Source organism: Heliangelus exortis, chromosome 3 (genome assembly GCF_036169615.1).
Source record: "Heliangelus exortis chromosome 3, bHelExo1.hap1, whole genome shotgun sequence".
In the NCBI taxonomy this organism is placed as follows: Eukaryota; Metazoa; Chordata; class Aves; order Apodiformes; family Trochilidae; genus Heliangelus; species Heliangelus exortis.
This window is the reverse complement of record NC_092424.1, coordinates 3,098,909-3,117,931: the sequence shown is the minus strand read 5'-3', so window position 1 is coordinate 3,117,931 and position 19,023 is coordinate 3,098,909. Positions and strand designations below refer to the sequence as shown.

Here is a 19,023-nt window from a genome sequence, read left to right as displayed (position 1 = left end):
TCTTCCTCCTTCTTGTTGTATCTAATTTATTGCTTAATTTATTAGTTTTAATTGACTTTAACTGAAGACCCCAGATGACAGGAACTCAGATTGCTCCTGGGTGACTCCTGACTTGATCTTTATCCCCCTGGTCCTGCCCAGAAATCAGAAACAGGAATCACTGGGAATGGGGAATGCTTTCCAGGCTCTCCCCACATGCCTGGAGCTCACCTTCCAGAGCTCTGTTCCTGCAGAAATGTTTCTAAACACCCAACCCCCCCCTCTCACTGCATTTTGCACCACAAACACTCCCTGGGGGGGGGGTTGGAGAAGCTGCAAAACACAGTTGGTGTTTTCCTGCCACCCCAGGGTGTTGTGCTGGAGCTTCAATCCCAGAAATCCCAGCCAGATTTTTCCCCTTTTTCCAGAACAGAACAAACAGTTATTGGATGTGCTGGTTTCCATGGAGACTGCCTCACCCTCACCAAAATCATTGAAGCCAGACTGAAGGTAACCAAGTGCCCCCCCTCCCCAGGAACATTCCTGACCCCTTTCAGCACAAGAAATTTGGGGGAAATTCTGACTGGACACGAGGGAAATTTTGTCCTGGGAGGACAGAATGGTTTTCCCAGGGAAGTTTTCCCACTCTGGGAAGTTTGAAGCCTCATTTTGAGGGGGTGCTGGGAGGATAAAAGGAGAAGGGATGGAGCAAGAGGATCCCTGAGGATCCCACCTGGGAGTCTCTGAAAGGTTTTACCTGGGAGCTTTGCTCGTTTTCTTCAAGTGTTCATCCCATAACTGCTGTAGGGCAGGCAGGGGAAATGGATGCTGTGTTTTTATCCTGAAAATCAGTAAAATCTGCCCAGAGTGGAGGAGCTGCAGAGGATGAAACCTTTGGGGTTTTTAATCTAAAAATAAGTAAAATCTTCCAAGAGTGGAGGAGCTGCAGAGGATGAAACCTTTGGGGTTTTTAATCTGAAAATGAATAAAATCTTCCAAGACTGGAGGAGCTGCAGAGGATGAAACCTTTGGGATTTTTAATCTGAAAAGGAGTAAAATCTGCAAGAGTGGAGGAGCTGCAGAGGATGAAACCTTTGGGGTTTTTGATCTGAAAATTAGTAAAATCTTCCAAGAGTGGAGGAGCTGCAGAGGATGAAACCTTTGGGTTTCTCTTTGAATTTTTAATTTTTTGCCTTTTTAAAGGCTTTTCTGTCAGAGCAGGGAGTTCCCTGGGCATCCCCTCATTCCTCCTCCTGCTCAGCACCAGTTCCCAGTTATCTGCTGGTTCCTGAGCACCTCTCAGCTGCCTCTGAGTGTCCCCTTGCTGTGTTTTTCCTCTGAAAATCAGTAAAATCTGTCCAGAGTGGAGGAGCTGCAGAGGATGAAACCTTTGGGGTTTTTCCTCTGAAAATCAGTAAAATCTGCCCAGAGTGGAGGAGCTGCAGAGGATGAAACCTTTGGATTTCTCTCTGAATTTTTAATTTTTGCCTTTTCTGTCAGAGCAGGGAGTTCCCTGGGCATCCCCTCATCCCTCCTCCTGCTGAGCACCAGTTCCCAGTTATCTGCTGGTTCCTGAGCACCTCTCAGCTGCCTCTGAGTGTCCCCTTGCTGTGTTTTTCCTCTGAAAATGAATAAAATCTTCCAAGAGTGGAGGAGCTGCAGAGGATGAAACATTTGGGGTTTTTATTCTGAAAATGAATAAAATCTGCCCAGAGTGGAGGAGCTGCAGAGGATGAAACCTTTGGATTTCTCTCTGAATTTTTAATTTTTTGCCTTTTTAAAGGCTTTTCTGTCAGAGCAGGGAGTTCCCTGGGCATCCCCTCATCCCTCCTCCTGCTCAGCACCAGTTCCCAGTTATCTGCTGGTTCCTGAGCACCTCTCAGCTGCCTCTGAGTGTCCCCTTGCTGTGTTTTTCCTCTGAAAATCAGTAAAATCTGCCCAGAGTGGAGGAGCTGCAGAGGATGAAACCTTTGGGATTTTTAATCTGAAAATGAATAAAATCTTCCAAGAGTGAAGGAGCTGCAGAGGATGAAACCTTTGGGATTTTTAATCTGAAAATGAATAAAATCTTCCAAGAGTGGAGGAGCTGCAGAGGATGAAACCTTTGGGGTTTTTAATCTGAAAAGCAGTAAAATCTGCAAGAGTGGAGGAGCTGCAGAGGATGAAACCTTTGGGTTTCTCTCTGAATTTTTAATTTTTTGCCTTTTTAAAGGCTTTTCTGTCAGAGCAGGGAGTTCCCTGGGCATCCCCTCATTCTCCTCCTGCTCAGCACCAGTTCCCAGTTATCTGCTGGTTCCTGAGCACCTCTCAGCTGCCTCTGAGTGTCCCCTTGTTGTGTTTTTCCTCTGAAAATCAGTAAAATCTGTCCAGAGTGGAGGAGCTGCAGAGGATGAAACCTTTGGGATTTTTAATCTGAAAATGAATAAAATCTTCCAAGAGTGGAGGAGCTGCAGAGGATGAAACCTTTGGGGTTTTTAATCTAAAAATCAGTAAAATCTTCCAAGAGTGGAGGAGCTGCAGAGGATGAAGCCTTTGGATTTCTCTCTGAATTTTTAATTTTTGCCTTTGCTGTCAGAGCAGGGAGTTCCCTGGGCATCCCCTCATCCCTCCTCCTGCTCAGCACCAGTTCCCAGTTATCTGCTGGTTCCTGAGCACCTCTCAGCTGCCTCTGAGTGTCCCCTTGTTGTGTTTTTCCTCTGAAAATCAGTAAAATCTTCCAAGAGTGGAGGAGCTGCAGAGGATGAAACCTTTGGGATTTTTAATCTAAAAATCAGTCAAATCTGCCCAGAGTGGAGGAGCTGCAGAGGATGAAACCTTTGGGGTTTTTAATCTGAAAAGGAATAAAATCTGCCCAGAGTGGAGGAGCTGCAGAGGATGAAATATTTGGGGTTTTTAATCTAAAAATCAGTAAAATCTTCCAAGAGTGGAGGAGCTGCAGAGGATGAAACCTTTGGGGTTTTTAATCTAAAAATCAGTAAAATCTTCCAAGAGTGGAGGAGCTGCAGAGGATGAAACCTTGGGGGTTTCTCTCTGAATTTTTAATTTTTTGCCTTTTTAAAGGCTTTTCTGTCAGAGCAGGGAGTTCCCTGGGCATCCCCTCATCCCTCCTCCTGCTCAGCACCAGTTCCCAGTTATCTGCTGGTTCCTGAGCACCTCTCAGCTGCCTCTGAGTGTCCCCTTGCTGTGTTTTTCCTCTGAAAATCAGTAAAATCTGCCCAGAGTGGAGGAGCTGCAGAGGATGAAACCTTTGGGATTTTTAATCTGAAAATGAATAAAATCTTCCAAGAGTGAAGGAGCTGCAGAGGATGAAACCTTTGGGATTTTTAATCTGAAAATGAATAAAATCTTCCAAGAGTGGAGGAGCTGCAGAGGATGAAACCTTTGGGGTTTTTAATCTGAAAAGCAGTAAAATCTGCAAGAGTGGAGGAGCTGCAGAGGATGAAACCTTTGGGTTTCTCTCTGAATTTTTAATTTTTTGCCTTTTTAAAGGCTTTTCTGTCAGAGCAGGGAGTTCCCTGGGCATCCCCTCATTCTCCTCCTGCTCAGCACCAGTTCCCAGTTATCTGCTGGTTCCTGAGCACCTCTCAGCTGCCTCTGAGTGTCCCCTTGTTGTGTTTTTCCTCTGAAAATCAGTAAAATCTGTCCAGAGTGGAGGAGCTGCAGAGGATGAAACCTTTGGGATTTTTAATCTGAAAATGAATAAAATCTTCCAAGAGTGGAGGAGCTGCAGAGGATGAAACCTTTGGGGTTTTTAATCTAAAAATCAGTAAAATCTTCCAAGAGTGGAGGAGCTGCAGAGGATGAAGCCTTTGGATTTCTCTCTGAATTTTTAATTTTTGCCTTTGCTGTCAGAGCAGGGAGTTCCCTGGGCATCCCCTCATCCCTCCTCCTGCTCAGCACCAGTTCCCAGTTATCTGCTGGTTCCTGAGCACCTCTCAGCTGCCTCTGAGTGTCCCCTTGTTGTGTTTTTCCTCTGAAAATCAGTAAAATCTTCCAAGAGTGGAGGAGCTGCAGAGGATGAAACCTTTGGGATTTTTAATCTAAAAATCAGTCAAATCTGCCCAGAGTGGAGGAGCTGCAGAGGATGAAACCTTTGGGGTTTTTAATCTGAAAAGGAATAAAATCTGCCCAGAGTGGAGGAGCTGCAGAGGATGAAATATTTGGGGTTTTTAATCTAAAAATCAGTAAAATCTTCCAAGAGTGGAGGAGCTGCAGAGGATGAAACCTTTGGGGTTTTTAATCTAAAAATCAGTAAAATCTTCCAAGAGTGGAGGAGCTGCAGAGGATGAAACCTTGGGGGTTTCTCTCTGAATTTTTAATTTTTTGCCTTTTTAAAGGCTTTTCTGTCAGAGCAGGGAGTTCCCTGGGCATCCCCTCATCCCTCCTTCTGCTCAGCACCAGTTCCCAGTTATCTGCTGGTTCCTGAGCACCTCTCAGCTGCCTCTGAGTGTCCCCTTGTTGTGTTTTTCCTCTGAAAATCAGTAAAATCTTCCAAGAGTGGAGGAGCTGCAGAGGATGAAACCTTTGGGATTTTTAATCTAAAAATCAGTCAAATCTGCCCAGAGTGGAGGAGCTGCAGAGGATGAAACCTTTGGGGTTTTTAATCTGAAAATGAATAAAATCTTCCAAGAGTGGAGGAGCTGCAGAGGATGAAACCTTTGGGGTTTTTAATCTAAAAATCAGTAAAATCTGCCAAGAGTGGAGGAGCTGCAGAGGATGAAACCTTTGGGATTTTTAATCTGAAAAGGAGTAAAATCTGCAAGAGTGGAGGAGCTGCAGAGGATGAAACCTTTGGGATTTTTAATCTGAAAAGGAGTAAAATCTGCAAGAGTGGAGGAGCTGCAGAGGATGAAACCTTTGGGGTTTTTCCTCTGAAAATGAGTAAAATCTGCCCAGAGTGGAGGAGCTGCAGAGGATGAAGCCTTTGGGTTTCTCTCTGAATTTTTAATTTTTTGCCTTTTTAAAGGCTTTTCTGTCAGAGCAGGGAGTTCCCTGGGCATCCCCTCATCCCTCCTCCTGCTCAGCACCAGTTCCCAGTTATCTGCTGGTTCCTGAGCACCTCTCAGCTGCCTCTGAGTGTCCCCTTGTTGTCCCCTTGTTGTCCCCTTGTTGTCCCCTTGTTGTCCCCTTGTTGTCCCCTTGTTGTCCCCTTGTTGTCCCCTTGTTGTCCCCTTGCTGTCCCCTTGCTGTCCCCCTGCAGATGTACAAACATTCCAACAACAAGACCATGACCACGGGGGCCATTGCTGCCATGCTCTCCACAATCCTTTACTCCAGGAGGTTCTTCCCTTACTATGTCTACAACATCATTGGGGGGCTGGATGAGGAAGGTAAGGCTTGAAATAAACTGGAAAATAAAAAAAAAGCTGAAGAGGGAAATGGAAATTTTAGGATTAATCTCAATTTAGGATTTAGTTGTAGAGTAAACTACAAAAAAAAAAAAAAAAAGGCTGAAGAGAAAAATGGAAATTTTAGGAATAAACTCAATTTGGAATTTAGTTTTAGAAAAAAAAGGCTGAAGAGGAAAATGGAAATTTTAGAAATAAACTCAATTTAGAATTTAGTTGTAGAATAAGCAAAAAAAAAAGGCTGAAGAGGAAAAGGGAAATTTTAGAAATAAACTCAATTTAGGATTTAGTTGTAGAATAAAAAAAAACAAGGCTAAAGAGGAAAATGTGAATTTTAGAAATAAACTCAATTTAGGATTTAGTTTTAGAATAAACTAAAAAAAAAGGCTGAAGAGGAAAATGGAAATTTTAGAAATAAACTCAATTTGGAATTTAGTTGTAGAGTAAACTACAAAAAAAAAAAAGGCTGAATAGGAAAATGGAGATTTTAGGAATAAACTCAATTTAGAATTTAGTTTTAGAAAAAAAAGGCTGGAGAGGAAAATGGAAATTTTAGAAATAAACTCAATTTAGAATTTAGTTGTAGAATAAACAAAAAAAAGGGCTAAAGAGGAAAATGGAAATTTTAGAAATAAACTCAATTTAGGATTTAGTTGTAGAATACACTAATAAAAAAAGGATGAAGAGGAAAATGTAAATTTTAGGAATAAACTCAATTTAGGACTTAGTTGTAGAATAAACTAAAAAAGGCTGAAGAGGAAAAGGGAAATTTTAGAAATAAACTCAATTTGGAATTTAGTTGTAGAATAAAAAAAAACAAGGCTAAAGAGGAAAATGTGAATTTTAGGAATAAACTCAATTTAGGATTTAGTTTTAGAATAAACTAAAAAAAAAGAGGCTGAAGAGAAAAATGGAAATTTTAGGAATAAACTCAAAAAAAAAGGCTGAAGAGGAAAATGGAAATTTTAGAAATAAACTCAATTTAGGATATAGTTTTAGAATAAACTAAAAAAAAAAATAAAGGGGGGGGGGGAAGAGGCAGCCCTTAGCATCTCAGAGGCACTGCTGGAATAACCCACTCAGTGGGTTTGGTGCCTGCTCTTTTGGCTTTTTATGATGCCTCTGATGTGTCTCTTTGTGCTGCTGACATCTCCCATGTCTGAAAGTCAGAAAGTCTAAAAAAAAAAAAAATAAATAAATTTATAATGATTTGATTGCAAGTGGGATCTGCTGAAACTGCCTCCCTCTCTTCCTTAGGCTGGGGCACTTCCTAACAGTTCATGAACAGATGGTAACACTTTATAACTCTGCCTTTAGAGGAGATGTTAGCAGTAAAACTCTTTCACTCAGGCTTGAGGGTGTGGTAGGGATTATCAGCCCTGCAGGTTTACTCTGGAGAGCTTTCTAAAAAGAGATTTTTATTTTAATTTTATTTTTAACTGACCTCTCAGGGGAAAACCAGGACTTCTACATAGAATCCTAGAATTCTAAACCAATCAGGTTTTCTAGCCAGAGGTCTAAGAAACACCTGAGGTTAAAAACCCTGTAGGATCTGAAGTTGTTTTCAATTTACTGCAAGAAATCCTTCTGGCTTCACTGAGGAAACAACAGGAATCATGGATCAGAACAACAGTTTGCCCCCCTATGCTCAGGGCTTATCCTCCCCTCAGGTAAAATCAAATAATTTAATTTTAACAAGTTTAACATTTGTTAAAATGTTTTCTGTTTTTTGAGCCTCACTTCAGGGGTTTTGGTTTTTTATTTTTTATGAGCAGATCTGAAAGTCCCAGCCAGGTAGTGAATAACATCAGGATCAAGCAGGATTCTAAACCAATCAGGTTTTCTAGCCAGAGGTCTAAGAAACACCTGAGGTTCCTTCAGTTGAAACTTGGCTGAGAAGCTGGAAAAATCCTTTTTTTTTTTTTGTGATTGCACCCGAGGGAACTTTTGGGCAGGGGGGGTTGGGCAGTCTGTGTTCTCACCTCAGCATCCCAGCTGGAGACAAGCAGAGAAGTGACAGATCCCTCCAGGCAGGACTTAATCCTGGAGCAGAGCTGTGTTCCCAAGGGCTTTCTGCTATTCCTGAGCTTTCCCAAGGGCTTCCTGGGTTTTTTTTTTTTCTCTCTGTTCCTGAGGTCTCTGTCCTGGTTGGAGCTGTTGATCAATTTCCACACCCTGGGTTCACACTGATTTCTTTCTGGACTCCTAGAATCCTAGAATGGGCTGGGTTGGAAGGGACCTCAGAGCTCATCAGCTCCAACCCTTGATCCACTCCCCCCGTGGTTCCCAGCCCATGGCACTGAGTGCCACATCCAGGCTCTTTTGAAATATCTCCAGGGATGGAGAATCCACCCCTTCCCTGGGCAGCCCATTCCAATGGCTGAGCACCCTCTCTGCAAAGAATCCTTTCCTAATATCCAACCTAAACCTCCCCTGGCAGAGCTTCAGCTCTGCCAGGGGAGGTTTAGGTTGGATATTAGGAAAAAATTCTTTAGTCTGTGCTCTCTTATCCTACTGATATCTGCCTGACCCCCCCCTGGCTCCAACCTCCTTTCAGGGAGTTGGAGAGAGTGATGACAGGGAAGTGCTTGAAAGAGTCCAGCACAGAGCTACTGAGATGATTAAGGGAGTGGAACATCTCCCTTATGAGGAAAGGCTGAGGGAGCTGGGTCTCTTTAGTTTGGAGAAAAGGAGACTGAGGGGTGACCTCATCAATGTTTTCAAATATGTAAGGGGTGAGTGTCAGGGAGATGGAGTTAGGCTTTTCTCAGTGGTGACCAGTGATAGGACAAGGGGTAATGGGTGTAAATTGGAGCATAGGAGGTTCAAGTTGAATATCAGAAAAAATTTTTTTACTGTGAGGGTGACAGAGCCCTGGAACAGGCTGCCCAGGGGGGTTGTGGAGTCTCCTTCACTGGAGACATTCAAAACCCACCTGGACACGTTCCTAGGGGATGTACTCTAGGGGGCCCTGCTCTGGCAGGGGGGGTTGGACTAGATGAGCTTTCCAGGTCCCTTCCAACCCCTAGGATTCTATGATTCTATGAGGTCTCCTCTGAGCCTCCTCTTCTCCAGCCTCAACACCCCCAGCTCCCTCAGCCCTTCCTCACAGGACTTGTGCTGGATCCCTTCCCAGCCTCCTTGCTCTTCTCTGGACCTGCTCCAGCACCTCAATCTCCTTCCTGAGCTGAGGGGCCCAGAACTGGACCTCCATGGTTCACATTCAGCCCTTCCAGAACTCACCATGGGCTCTTGTCTGACATTTTGTTGAGTTCCTTCACTGCTGTGTTCTGGCTGGGTGCAGGAGCTCAGACCTCACCTTTTCTGGATAATTCCAACTCCCTGGAAGTTGTTGTTGGGTCTATAACAATTAGGTAAAGATTTTCTGGGATCTGGGGTACTCCAGGGGCAGCACCTCGTGGGGAGAGCTGATTTGTGATGGAAATCAGAGCCAGCTGGGAGAATCCTTCTGGATTATGATGACATCATCATTTCTTTGTTGTTTTTTTTTTCCCTAGGGAAGGGAGCAGTTTATAGCTTTGATCCAGTGGGCTCCTACCAGAGAGATTCCTACAAAGCAGGTGGCTCAGCCAGTGCCATGCTGCAGCCCTTGCTTGATAACCAGGTAAAAGAGTTTTCTTCTGGCTGGGGGTTACTTTCTACTTTTTTGATTATTTTTTTTATGGTCTCAGTCAACATCTGTGACATCCAAACTTACACAGCTTTACTTTTGGTGAACTTTGCTTGAAATTTATTACAGGTAGGGCTGCAATGAACAAGTGGTGAGAAATCAGACAGTGTTGCTTTGGAGTCTCTTTGGGTTTTTAATACACCACTACCTGTTTTTAAAAGACAGTTGAGAAAATATTTCCCAGAGAAGCTGCTTTTCCCCTGGCTGATAATGCAAACCTGTGGCTTAGCATAAAATAATACTGCATTAAGGAGTATTATGATACATTTTATGACACATTTTGCCATTATGATACATTTTATCACTGAACAGGCAGCTGTATAAAATTCTGAAGTTCTGTTCCACTGGCAGTGATGTTGTGTCTGATTTATCTGCTCTGTTCCTCCTGTAACCACGGGCCAAGTTCTGGTCCTGTAACCTCTCTGGAGGAATTTTTGTGCCAGCTTCATCTTTCTAAGCCAAACCAACCTTTTCTTCTTTTTAAAATTGTCTCAATCTGCTCATCCTGGGGCAGAGGCTGGAAGAGCTCTCGTGCTAGGAGGAACATTCTCCCTTTTTACATTTCCATCTCTCCTTAGATTGGCTTCAAGAACATGCAGAATGTGGAACATGTGCCTCTGACCCTGGAAAAGGCTTTGCAGCTGGTGAAAGATGTCTTCATTTCTGCTGCTGAGAGAGATGTCTACACTGGGGATGCCCTTAAGATTTGCATTGTCACAAAAGAGGGGATTAAAGAGGAAACTTTCCCATTAAGGAAGGACTAACTCAGCTCACTTGTAACCTGTGCTGAGCAGACATTTGTCTTATTAAAATCTCTCAAGAAATTGGAGTGCTGGAATGCTGAGTCCTTTCTTTGGTGGCAAACTGTTTACCAGAGCAGTTCCTGGTCAGGATGAAGTGTTAAGAGTCAGTTGGGTTCATTTCACCTTCATCCATTGATCACTCCAATTCCAGTGTCAGTTTAATCCCTTCCCTCCAAACCCAAAACATGGAGGAGTGTAAATTTATTAACTTATAAGTTAAATTTATTAACTTAGGCTCACAGACTTCTGATAATGCTTTCAGTTCAGCCTGGTTGAAGTGAGGAAACTGTGTGCTGTGTTGCTGCCCTCTCTGCACTCTGTAGCTTCCTTTTCCTCTCTTCTCCTTTATCTCTGACTTTTTCTCTTGGCATTTGCCCTCTCTGCACTTGCAGAGGTTACAGAAATAGATGAATCAAACAAATCCCTCTGCAAGAGGGAAAAATGTTAAATGGAGCTTCCAGAGTTCAGCCCTGGGCTCTCTGCATTGGGGTTCACCTCTGTTTCCATGTCCTAAAGCTGAAGCAACATCTGTGTCTGGCTTTGGGTGGGAAATAACTCAGTTTGGGGTCCTTGTGGAAGTCTGGAGGGTTTGGTAGCCCCACTGCCAGCTTTTGGTTCTTGGGAGGTGGCATCAGTTGAGGAGTGAGGTGCTGAACAACACTTGTGGGAATTGTTTGGGCTTTCAGAAGGCAGAGCTGCATCACCAGGGCCTAAATCATCTCTGGAGCCAGGAATCCTGTCACAGTCTGGAGCCAAGAAAGGATACAGAGAATCACAGGATTATTTAGGTTGGAAAAGAACTTCCAAGATTGCCAAAAGTGCACCACGTCCCTCTGCACCACATCTGTAGCTCTCCTGAACCCCTGGGGATGGTGACAACCATGTCCCTGGGCAGCTTCTGCCTGTCCTAAAAAGAGATTTTTTCCATATCTCCAACCCAAACCTCCCCTGGTGCAACTTGAGGCCCTTTCCTCTCACCCTGTCCCTTCCTACTCAGGAGAGGAACCCAACCCCCCCCTGGCTCCAACCTCCTTTCAGGGAGTTGTAGAGAGTGATGAGGTCTCCCCTGAGCCTCCTCTTCTCCAGCCTCAACACCCCCAGCTCCCTCAGCTGCTCCTCACAAGATTTCTGCTCTAAACTCTTCACCAGCTCTGCTGTTACTCTTGGGACACACCTCAAGGACATCAATGAAACAAAACCCTGGAGTTTGGTGGGGTTTTTTTTGTAAGAACAATTTTTGTTTACCCTGCAGTACCTTTGTCTCCTGCATCTGTGCAGGATTTTGGGATCCATGTGTTTTCCCTGGCTCTGGTTGCACTTGCCCAGCCCTGGGTGGTTTTGGGGCAGTTTCCAGGCAGTTTCAGTAGTGGATATTTTTTTTTTTAATTTCACTGGTGCCTTCACGCTGCCCTTGGCTGCCTTGAGGAAATCCCAGGGAGTGGGAACTTGGAAAAGCAGCATCCCCAAAGTGCTGATGAGGACGTTTTACCGCTGGGTGCCACTGTTGGGCAGAGCAAGGAGGGGACATTTCTTCCTGGGTAAGGAAGGAGCAGCGGGAGCCGAGTGGCACCGGGGCTGGAGCTTTGGGACACCCAAGAACTCGGAGGCAGCGACCTTAAGCTGTACTTAAGGAATTTCTTGGATATTTGATGTTATTTGCAAAAATCATCTGCAGCAAGGCTAGGTGCAGGCAGGGCTGTGCTGTTGGTGCTGAGCATGGGGCAGGAATCCCAGGAAAATTGGGTCTATTTAAAGAATAAATCAGCAGTAGCAAATTAAATACTTTGCAAATTAAATACTTAGAGAATTAAATGCTTGCTTTGCTACTTCTATAAAATACAATTAAAGCTCTGTAAGTCTGGCTCTCTCTGACCCCAGGTCAGTGTTGGGGTGCTGTGGTGTTTCACAAGAGGTTGGTACAAGAGCTTTAGGCAGAGTTGGTGAACTCCAGTGAAACTCATTCAATTTTAAAAATTTTTTTTATTTTAAGTTTGGATGCTTTTATATGTAAGGGTAAAGTTCCCATCCAGAATAGATGCATGGCCAAGTGATTTTAGGAATGACTTCTTTTAGCTTGAGGTGTCCTGACCTGTCCCTGGAAGTTCTTTCAGGAGAAACAGGAGGTGTTTATGGAGTGTTTGGTGTCATTTGCAAGCTCAGAAGAGACACAGCAGCAGGTACCAAGTTTTCCTGGGGGTCAGTGCTGTCCTCTTGGAGCATTTTGTGGGATGGCCATTTTGTGTCCTCCTCAGTTTCCCCTGCAGAGTCCCTCTGGCTGAAGAACCAGCAAGGCTTGGAAGCTTTTCCACCACCAGCCCATTGGGCTGAAAATTCCCAAATTTCTTTTACAGCAGAAGGCAGCACTGCACTCACTCTCTGGGGGATGGGTTTGGATGAGTGATGGGGGAAGGTTCATTTCCCAGTTTAGTTTTAACTCCCTGGTTGTTGTGCCCTGCCCTGATCTCATCACCACTCAGGAGCTGATGAGGAAGCAGAAAAATGTCCATTGGCTGCTCAGCTGGAAGTTACTTGCTCATTAGAGTTAAAACACATCAAAAAATCACAGATGTCAAGTGTGTCTTACAGATAAAAGGTACCTAAAAGGTGTTTGTTTGGTTTTTTTTCATCCACCAAGACTTTGTTTGCAGAGCTCATCAACACACAGGGCTGTAAAGTGAGAAGAACATCACTGCCTGCAACTCTGCTGTGGTTAAATCAGGTCAGTGCCCATCTCCCACTGTGTGGACAATGAAAATAGTTTGGGGAAGCTTTTTGAACACTCTCTGGTTACAAAACTGTGTGGGCAGGTAGGCAGCACCCAGGAAAAGAAAACCAACAGTAGCACTGAGGGTTATGGGAAGCAGAGGTTTGGGTTTGGCAGATCTGCTTGGCCAGGGATTAAATGTCTTGAACCCGATTTTATGGAAGCAAAAGGAGGGAGAAGGGAAAATATGAATTTTAAGTGCTTTTTTTTTGTTAATTCTGCCTGTCTTCCAAAAGAGGGCAGGGTTGGACCAACCTTTGAGCCACCACTTCTGACCCCTTTGGTGGAGAACTTGCAAGTGACAGGGAAGAGAAGAACTCCCAGCAGCGATGCAGAGGACCACCTAAAGGTGGCAATAGTTCGTTGCCATCCCAGGCTTCAGCACAATTCCACACGGGTAAAAATACTCATACACCCTGTGACCAGTTTCCCCACTCTCCTGGGATTTGCAGCACTGGGTTTTGAGGAGATGGGGAGGCTTTGTTTTGATCCCAGCTGCCCACTGATCCTTAGAGAGGGCACTGGAAAAGGGCAGACTTGGCCTGAAAATGTTGGTTTGTGATCAAGTGGATCTTGCTTTATTTTTGGCCATATTTTCAGCAGTATTTTTTATGCATCAAGTCCATTTTGTGCACTGGGGAGGGGGCTTTTTTTTTTACTGTGGAATGTGCCCTGCATATTGACTGCATGCTTTGTGAAGTTAAATCCCCTGTCTTCACTCTATCAGTCAAGAAGTTTATCTTCCCTTTAACTAAACCCAAGGCTTTCTTCAGGCTGAATGATAAAATGCTGATTTATCAGGCAAATAACTGAGCTTTCTCACTCTGAGCTGACATTTTCCTTTCCCAGCCAGATATTCTGTAACACTACAGATGCCTGAGGGTGATGGGAGGCAGGAGCTGCTTCTGGTTTATGGCCCAGAGAAAACCATTCCCATGGAAATGATACCACACTGCTTGGTACAGCAGGTTGAAATGGTCCCACAGCAACTTGCTCCTTTCTTTATTTACTTGTGGGGACAAAATTGTAATTTCCCCCACTTGAAAAACTTCTTGTTTTGGTTGGTTGGTTGGTTTTTATATTCCAGGATGATCTATGCTGGAAAAAAAAAAAAAGAGAGGTGTCCTGGGGAATGATTTTATGTTAACTCTCCAGGATTTTAAAAACTTCAGCTTGGGAGAAGTGGCAGGGAACAACTAAAGCAGCATTCATGTGAATCTGAGCAAAATACTCTGTTTCTCCCCAGTGAAACAAAACATAGTTTTAAGAGCATTAAGTAATTGTTGCCTTGTTCAGGGTTTCTGATCCAGGGTCAGGAACCAACTTTGGAGATGAAGGGGTTTGGAAATGGCAGCTTTCTATTTTTTTCTCTTTCTGTCAGCCCTTGCTTTTTGTTTAGGGTGAATGTCCTTTGCTTTGGGGCCCTCTGGGGCAGTCACACACCAGACAAAATGGCACATGGGCATGGAGTTCACTGAGATTTCTCTCCAGATCTGCCTTCCCAAGCCCAGTTCCTTTTGAGAAAGGGTTTTTTTGGTCTGTGTGAGTGCAGCAGGGTGAGAGCAGCCTGGTATCCCTTCAGCTCTGAGATGCTGTTAGTTTATTTGTGTGGACCACTTAATCTGCACTTCCTTTCTAAACAATTTCAACAAAGTATTCATAATTAAAAAAACATGGTTTAGCAGAAAAAAACAAACAAAAAATCCTCAGTATCTTTCCCCTTAGACTGTTCTTGGCCCTTTTCCTAACAGTTGCTGGCAAAGTTCAACCTCCCTGTTCATTTCAGAGCCTCAAGGGGGGGTAGGGATGGACTTGCCTGTAGCCCACAATACTTAAGATTCTTTGGCATAAGACACCCACTAAAGGGGTGCTGGCAAGGGAGTGGTCATGGTACCAAGAACTGAACCAGTCCTTTGTGCCTTAGATCAAAAAAACATAAAATAAAAGCAGAAAACCAGGATTCACTCTTTTTCCTGGGGAAGAGGAACAAGATATGGAAGACTGGAAGTTGTACTGGAGTGTTGGAAGTGCTTCAGGGGTGGGGGGAAAATGCTTTTGGCTTACCTGAGACTCAGCTGCTCTGGAATTCATAGAATTCATAGAATCATAGAATCCTAGAACTGGCTGGGTTGGAAGGGACCTCAGAGCTCATCAAGTCCAACCCTTGATCCACTCCCCCCGTGGTTCCCAGCCCATGGCACTGAGTGCCACATCCAGGCTCTTTTGAAATATCTCCAGGGATGGAGAATCCACCCCTTCCCTGGGCAGCCCATTCCAATGCCTGAGCACCCTCTCTGCAAAGAATCCTTTCCTAATATCCAACCTAAACCTCCCCTGGCAGAGCTGAAGCTCTGCCAGGGGAGGTTTAGGTTGGATATTAGGAAAAAATTCTTTAGTCTGTGCCCTCTTATCCTACTGATATCTGCCTGACCCCCCCCTGGCTCCAACCTCCTTTCAGGGAGTTGGAGAGAGTGATGAGGTCTCCCCTGAGCCTCCTCTTCTCCAGCCTCAACACCCCCAGCTCCCTCAGCCCTTCCTCACAGGACTTGTGCTGGATCCCTTCCCAGCCTCCTTGCTCTTCTCTGGACCTGCTCCAGCACCTCAAGCTCCTTCCTGAGCTGAGGGGCCCAGAACTGGACACAGGACTCAAGCTTGGATTTCTCCAACCACACAAGTTTGAGGATCATTTTGGTGGTTCTACTGGATTTACCTGGGTGCCCACCCCAGTATGGCCCACTCAGGGGGGGTTTAGCTGAGCAGGATGACAGCCCCACTGCTCTGTTTGAGCTGTGACAAGCAGCAGTAACCAGCCTGGCACCCAGCTCTGGTGGGTGAGCAAGCTCTTTGTTGGTCTCTCAACACTCTGGTCTCATACTGGAGACTCTGGGTGGCTCGACAGGGTGCTTCTTGTCTTCTTCTTCATAGGCAAGCTGGGCTGGTGATGGATTTGTACCCATCTGGGGGTACCTGGGAGGTTCAGAGGTGCTGCAGAGATCCTCATGAGTCTGTCCTGCAGCAGGAGCCCATCCTCAAACACACCACTGGAAGATGTATTTCCACTTGCAGCCTCCTTATGCAGCTTTTGCAGAGAACCTCATGCACTGAGGCAGCAGAAAATTAGGAGGCCTGATGGGAGAGAACCTAAAAAAAACCCAAAAAACCAAAAACCAAGAGAAGAGGGAAGTTTTTTCTCAGGTTTTATATGAGCAACCCTCTTGGAGAAAGCTGCATTCCAGCGTCACCGCCTTCTGCTGGATCTGAACTTTTCCCCTTGGATGCAGCACAGTTAACACAATCTCCATCAAGTCCCACAGCAAACAAACATTTTGGTGCTGCTGGTATTTGTTTGCTAGTTGCACACAAGTCAATCTCATTAGAACTGCATTTACAACTTTTTTTTGCCAAGCATTCTGGACCTGGCTGACACACGCAGCAGCTGCCGGAGCTGCCACGGCATTCCTGCCCCCCCCTCCATCTTATTAGCACAGGGGATGGCTTGATTAATGACAATGAGATGGGGTGGATTCTTAAAAAAAATTTAAAAAACCAAGAGAATTTGTCTTTGGAAGAGCCACGCAGTGTGTTTGCATTCTCTGAGTTTAAATAAGCCACAAAGTCAGGGGTTTTATGGCTTCTCGCAGTAGAAGTGCTCACCCACAACACTGGAAGGGGAAACATGTTCCAGGGTGCTGCAAAGTCTTCCCAGATGGTGCTTAGAGAGGTTTTTACACTCAAATGCCCTTTAGAAAAACACCACCTGACAAGAAGATTTCAGTGGTGGCCCCTTTTCCTGGGCTGACTCCAGCACTGGGTGAAGGGAAACTTTGCTGCCCACCCCCTGGGGCATGTGGAGAGCAGGGGAAGAGGTGGCTCAGCCTGGGCTACACATTTGATGTGTAACCAAGGTGTTCAGCACTCCTCAGCTCCCTAAAGATGTCACCTGGGTGGTCACTGTCTCCTCAGCAGCCATCCTGCTTCAGCCAGAGCTCTGCTTGATCACAGCCAGAAGCATTTCTGCAGGAAATTCCCATTTCTCCAGACTCTCAGGGCAGAGCTGCTGAGCTTACAACAGGCAGGCTCTCAATTCAGTGCATTTCCTGATCTAAATCAGGAAATTAATTTTTTTTTTGGCCTTTAAAGTCAGGAGCTGTGGTGCCTTCCACCTTTGTTTAGCCACTTCTCTATTAAAGGGACACTCAGTGAAGCACCAAGCAGCCAAGATGCTCTTCTCTAAACACCTGGGGAGGCACAGTAACCAAAGCAGCATTTAATGAAGTAATTCACATGTCTAATTTAACCCATAAAACGCCTGCACAAACATTTAAGAGTATTTTCTGGCAGGTTAAACCCCATGTTTAGTTTAAGCCTGGTGTTGACAGGAAAGCTGCCCTCAGTTTCACTCTGTGCCCAAACCTGGAGCTCTGAGCTCCATTTCATGCTCCAAATTAAATTCAACCATGGTGCTAGAAGCAGTAAAAATAATTAAAAATACAGGGCAGTAATCAGGTTCCTGATATAAGTGAGGTGCTTTTGCCTAGATGGATCAGATTTAAAAGAAAAGAAGAGAAAGGAAAGGGAGAGGAGGGGAAGAAAAAAGAAAAAAAAAACTTCTCATAAGAGAATGCAGTTGCTGTGGTTTAACTCATGGTTTCACAGGAACAGGTAGAAGGTTTTTTAATAAACTGTTCCCATTTTGGAGCTACTCCAAGGTTTCTGCTAGAGACAACCCCAATCTGCCATTTTCTTGCCCCATTTCCTCCCCAAGCTCTCGGTTAACGAAAAGAAACCCCAAGACTAAACCATCCAGGTAGTGGATGCTCCATGAGTGTCCAGTCTGAGATCCCAGCAGGAGTCTGGACTCCAAACTGAAGACAAAAAGCCATCTATTTGGTAACTGAATTGCAGAGAAGGTGAAGCCAGGGGTGGCCTCACCCCTCCAAGCTTCTTTTTTAGAAGCTGTGGGCTGAGCCACGGGATGCAGTTGACTTCTGCATCCAGCCCCCAACCCACGTGTAGGTGCTTGGTCAGGCAGTGTGGCTCTGGTTCCAGTGCTGGGTGAGAGGATTGCTGCCTTGTAAGTGCTAATTGTTAAGTTTTAATGAGACAAGGCAATTAGGGGGCTTGACAGACCAGCACAACAGTGACGCAGCCGCCCGCCAACCCCAGCGCAGAAGCAGCAGAAGTGCAAAGAACTCCTTTAAAAGAGAAGTCACAGAACAGCCCTGCAAACAACAACATCACCCAGGGGCTGTGCAGAGCAAAGGGAAGGGCTGTGAGGGTAAAGGCAGAAAGAAGACAAGTCAAAGAAAAAAAAAAAAAAATAAAAAAAAGGGTGTGCAAAATCACCGGTGCCGGGGCTGTGTGTGGAGTGTCCTGCAGGGAGTGACTGAGCCTCCCACACCCCCAAGCTGTTTCCTACCTGAAAGCCAGAGGAAAATTTTATCACTCCCCACTCCTTGTCTTCAGAGGATCCACAGATGTGGATTTGGGGATTTTCTCTCTTCTCCATTCTCCAGCCAGGAATCCTTTCCACCTCACCCCCTTGTGCTTCCTGGCTTGGGCTGGGGGTCTGGCTGCTTGGCTACTTGGTTCTAGCAGGTGGAACCCAGCATCCTAAACATCACAACCCAGCTAAAAGGGTTTGGGTGACACTCCCAGGACAAAATTCCTTTTGCAGAGTGTGCCTTGAGTGATTCTCAGCAGTCAGAGCCCTCTCCTGAGGAACAAAAGGCCAAGGACAAAGTCCAGCAGCCTCAGCAAGGACCCACCTGCAAACCAGAGACCCTTTTACAAAGCTTTTCTCTTTTCCCAATGAACTGGTTTTTGCTCATTTTTATGTGTGTGTCAAGGAGAATTCAAGACCAAAAAAAAAACAGGGTGATAATGGAAGTTTCTGGCTACTGGCAGCACTGTGGCTTGTCAGAGTTATTTGCTGTAAATTAAAGACACACAAACACACCACTTGAAGTGCAGGACTTGTGCATCAGGGAAGGAAATCTCCAGACCTGAACTGATGCCAAGAGGGACAGGTTTTTGGTTTAGCCATGAGAGTGAAGGAGCCCCTTGCAGTGGTGCTGGGGGAGATGCAGGCAGTGGCTGTGTGGAGCATCTCCTCTGCCCTGAGGGATGCTGCCTGAGCCTCTCCTCCAAAAAAAGACACAGAGACAGCTCCTTTGCCACCAGCTCAGACTGAGCCCCATCCCAGTAAGTGGGAAGCACCCACTGAGGACCCTGAGGCTGCAGATTCAGTCTCAGATCAATAACTTAAACTGCAGTGCAGGCACCAAGCTCAGTTTCAGAGTCCTAGAAAGTCAGAAGTTGTGGAGGGACCTTGAAATATCCCTCCCTTGACACCATGCAAGGTCTCACTGCCAGCTCAGGAAGAACCAACACGTCAGAGGGAGTTTTCCCTTACCAAGTGCAAACTGAGCCATCCCA

The 19,023-nt window shown here is 45.3% G+C and overlaps 1 protein-coding gene across 1 annotated transcript in view; it reads left to right on the top strand.

The window, feature by feature from the left end:
* PSMB1 (proteasome 20S subunit beta 1) overlaps positions 1-9,847 on the top strand; it is an 11,205-nt gene extending 1,358 nt beyond the window's left edge. Inside the window, exons 2-5 of the mRNA XM_071738915.1 lie at positions 408-489; positions 5,180-5,309; positions 8,846-8,952; positions 9,597-9,847. Coding sequence (XP_071595016.1) covers positions 408-489; positions 5,180-5,309; positions 8,846-8,952; positions 9,597-9,782 — 505 coding nt within the window. The 3' untranslated portion in view covers positions 9,783-9,847. The remainder of the gene's footprint in view (positions 1-407; positions 490-5,179; positions 5,310-8,845; positions 8,953-9,596) is intronic.
* Positions 9,848-19,023: the final 9,176 nt, after the last annotated feature.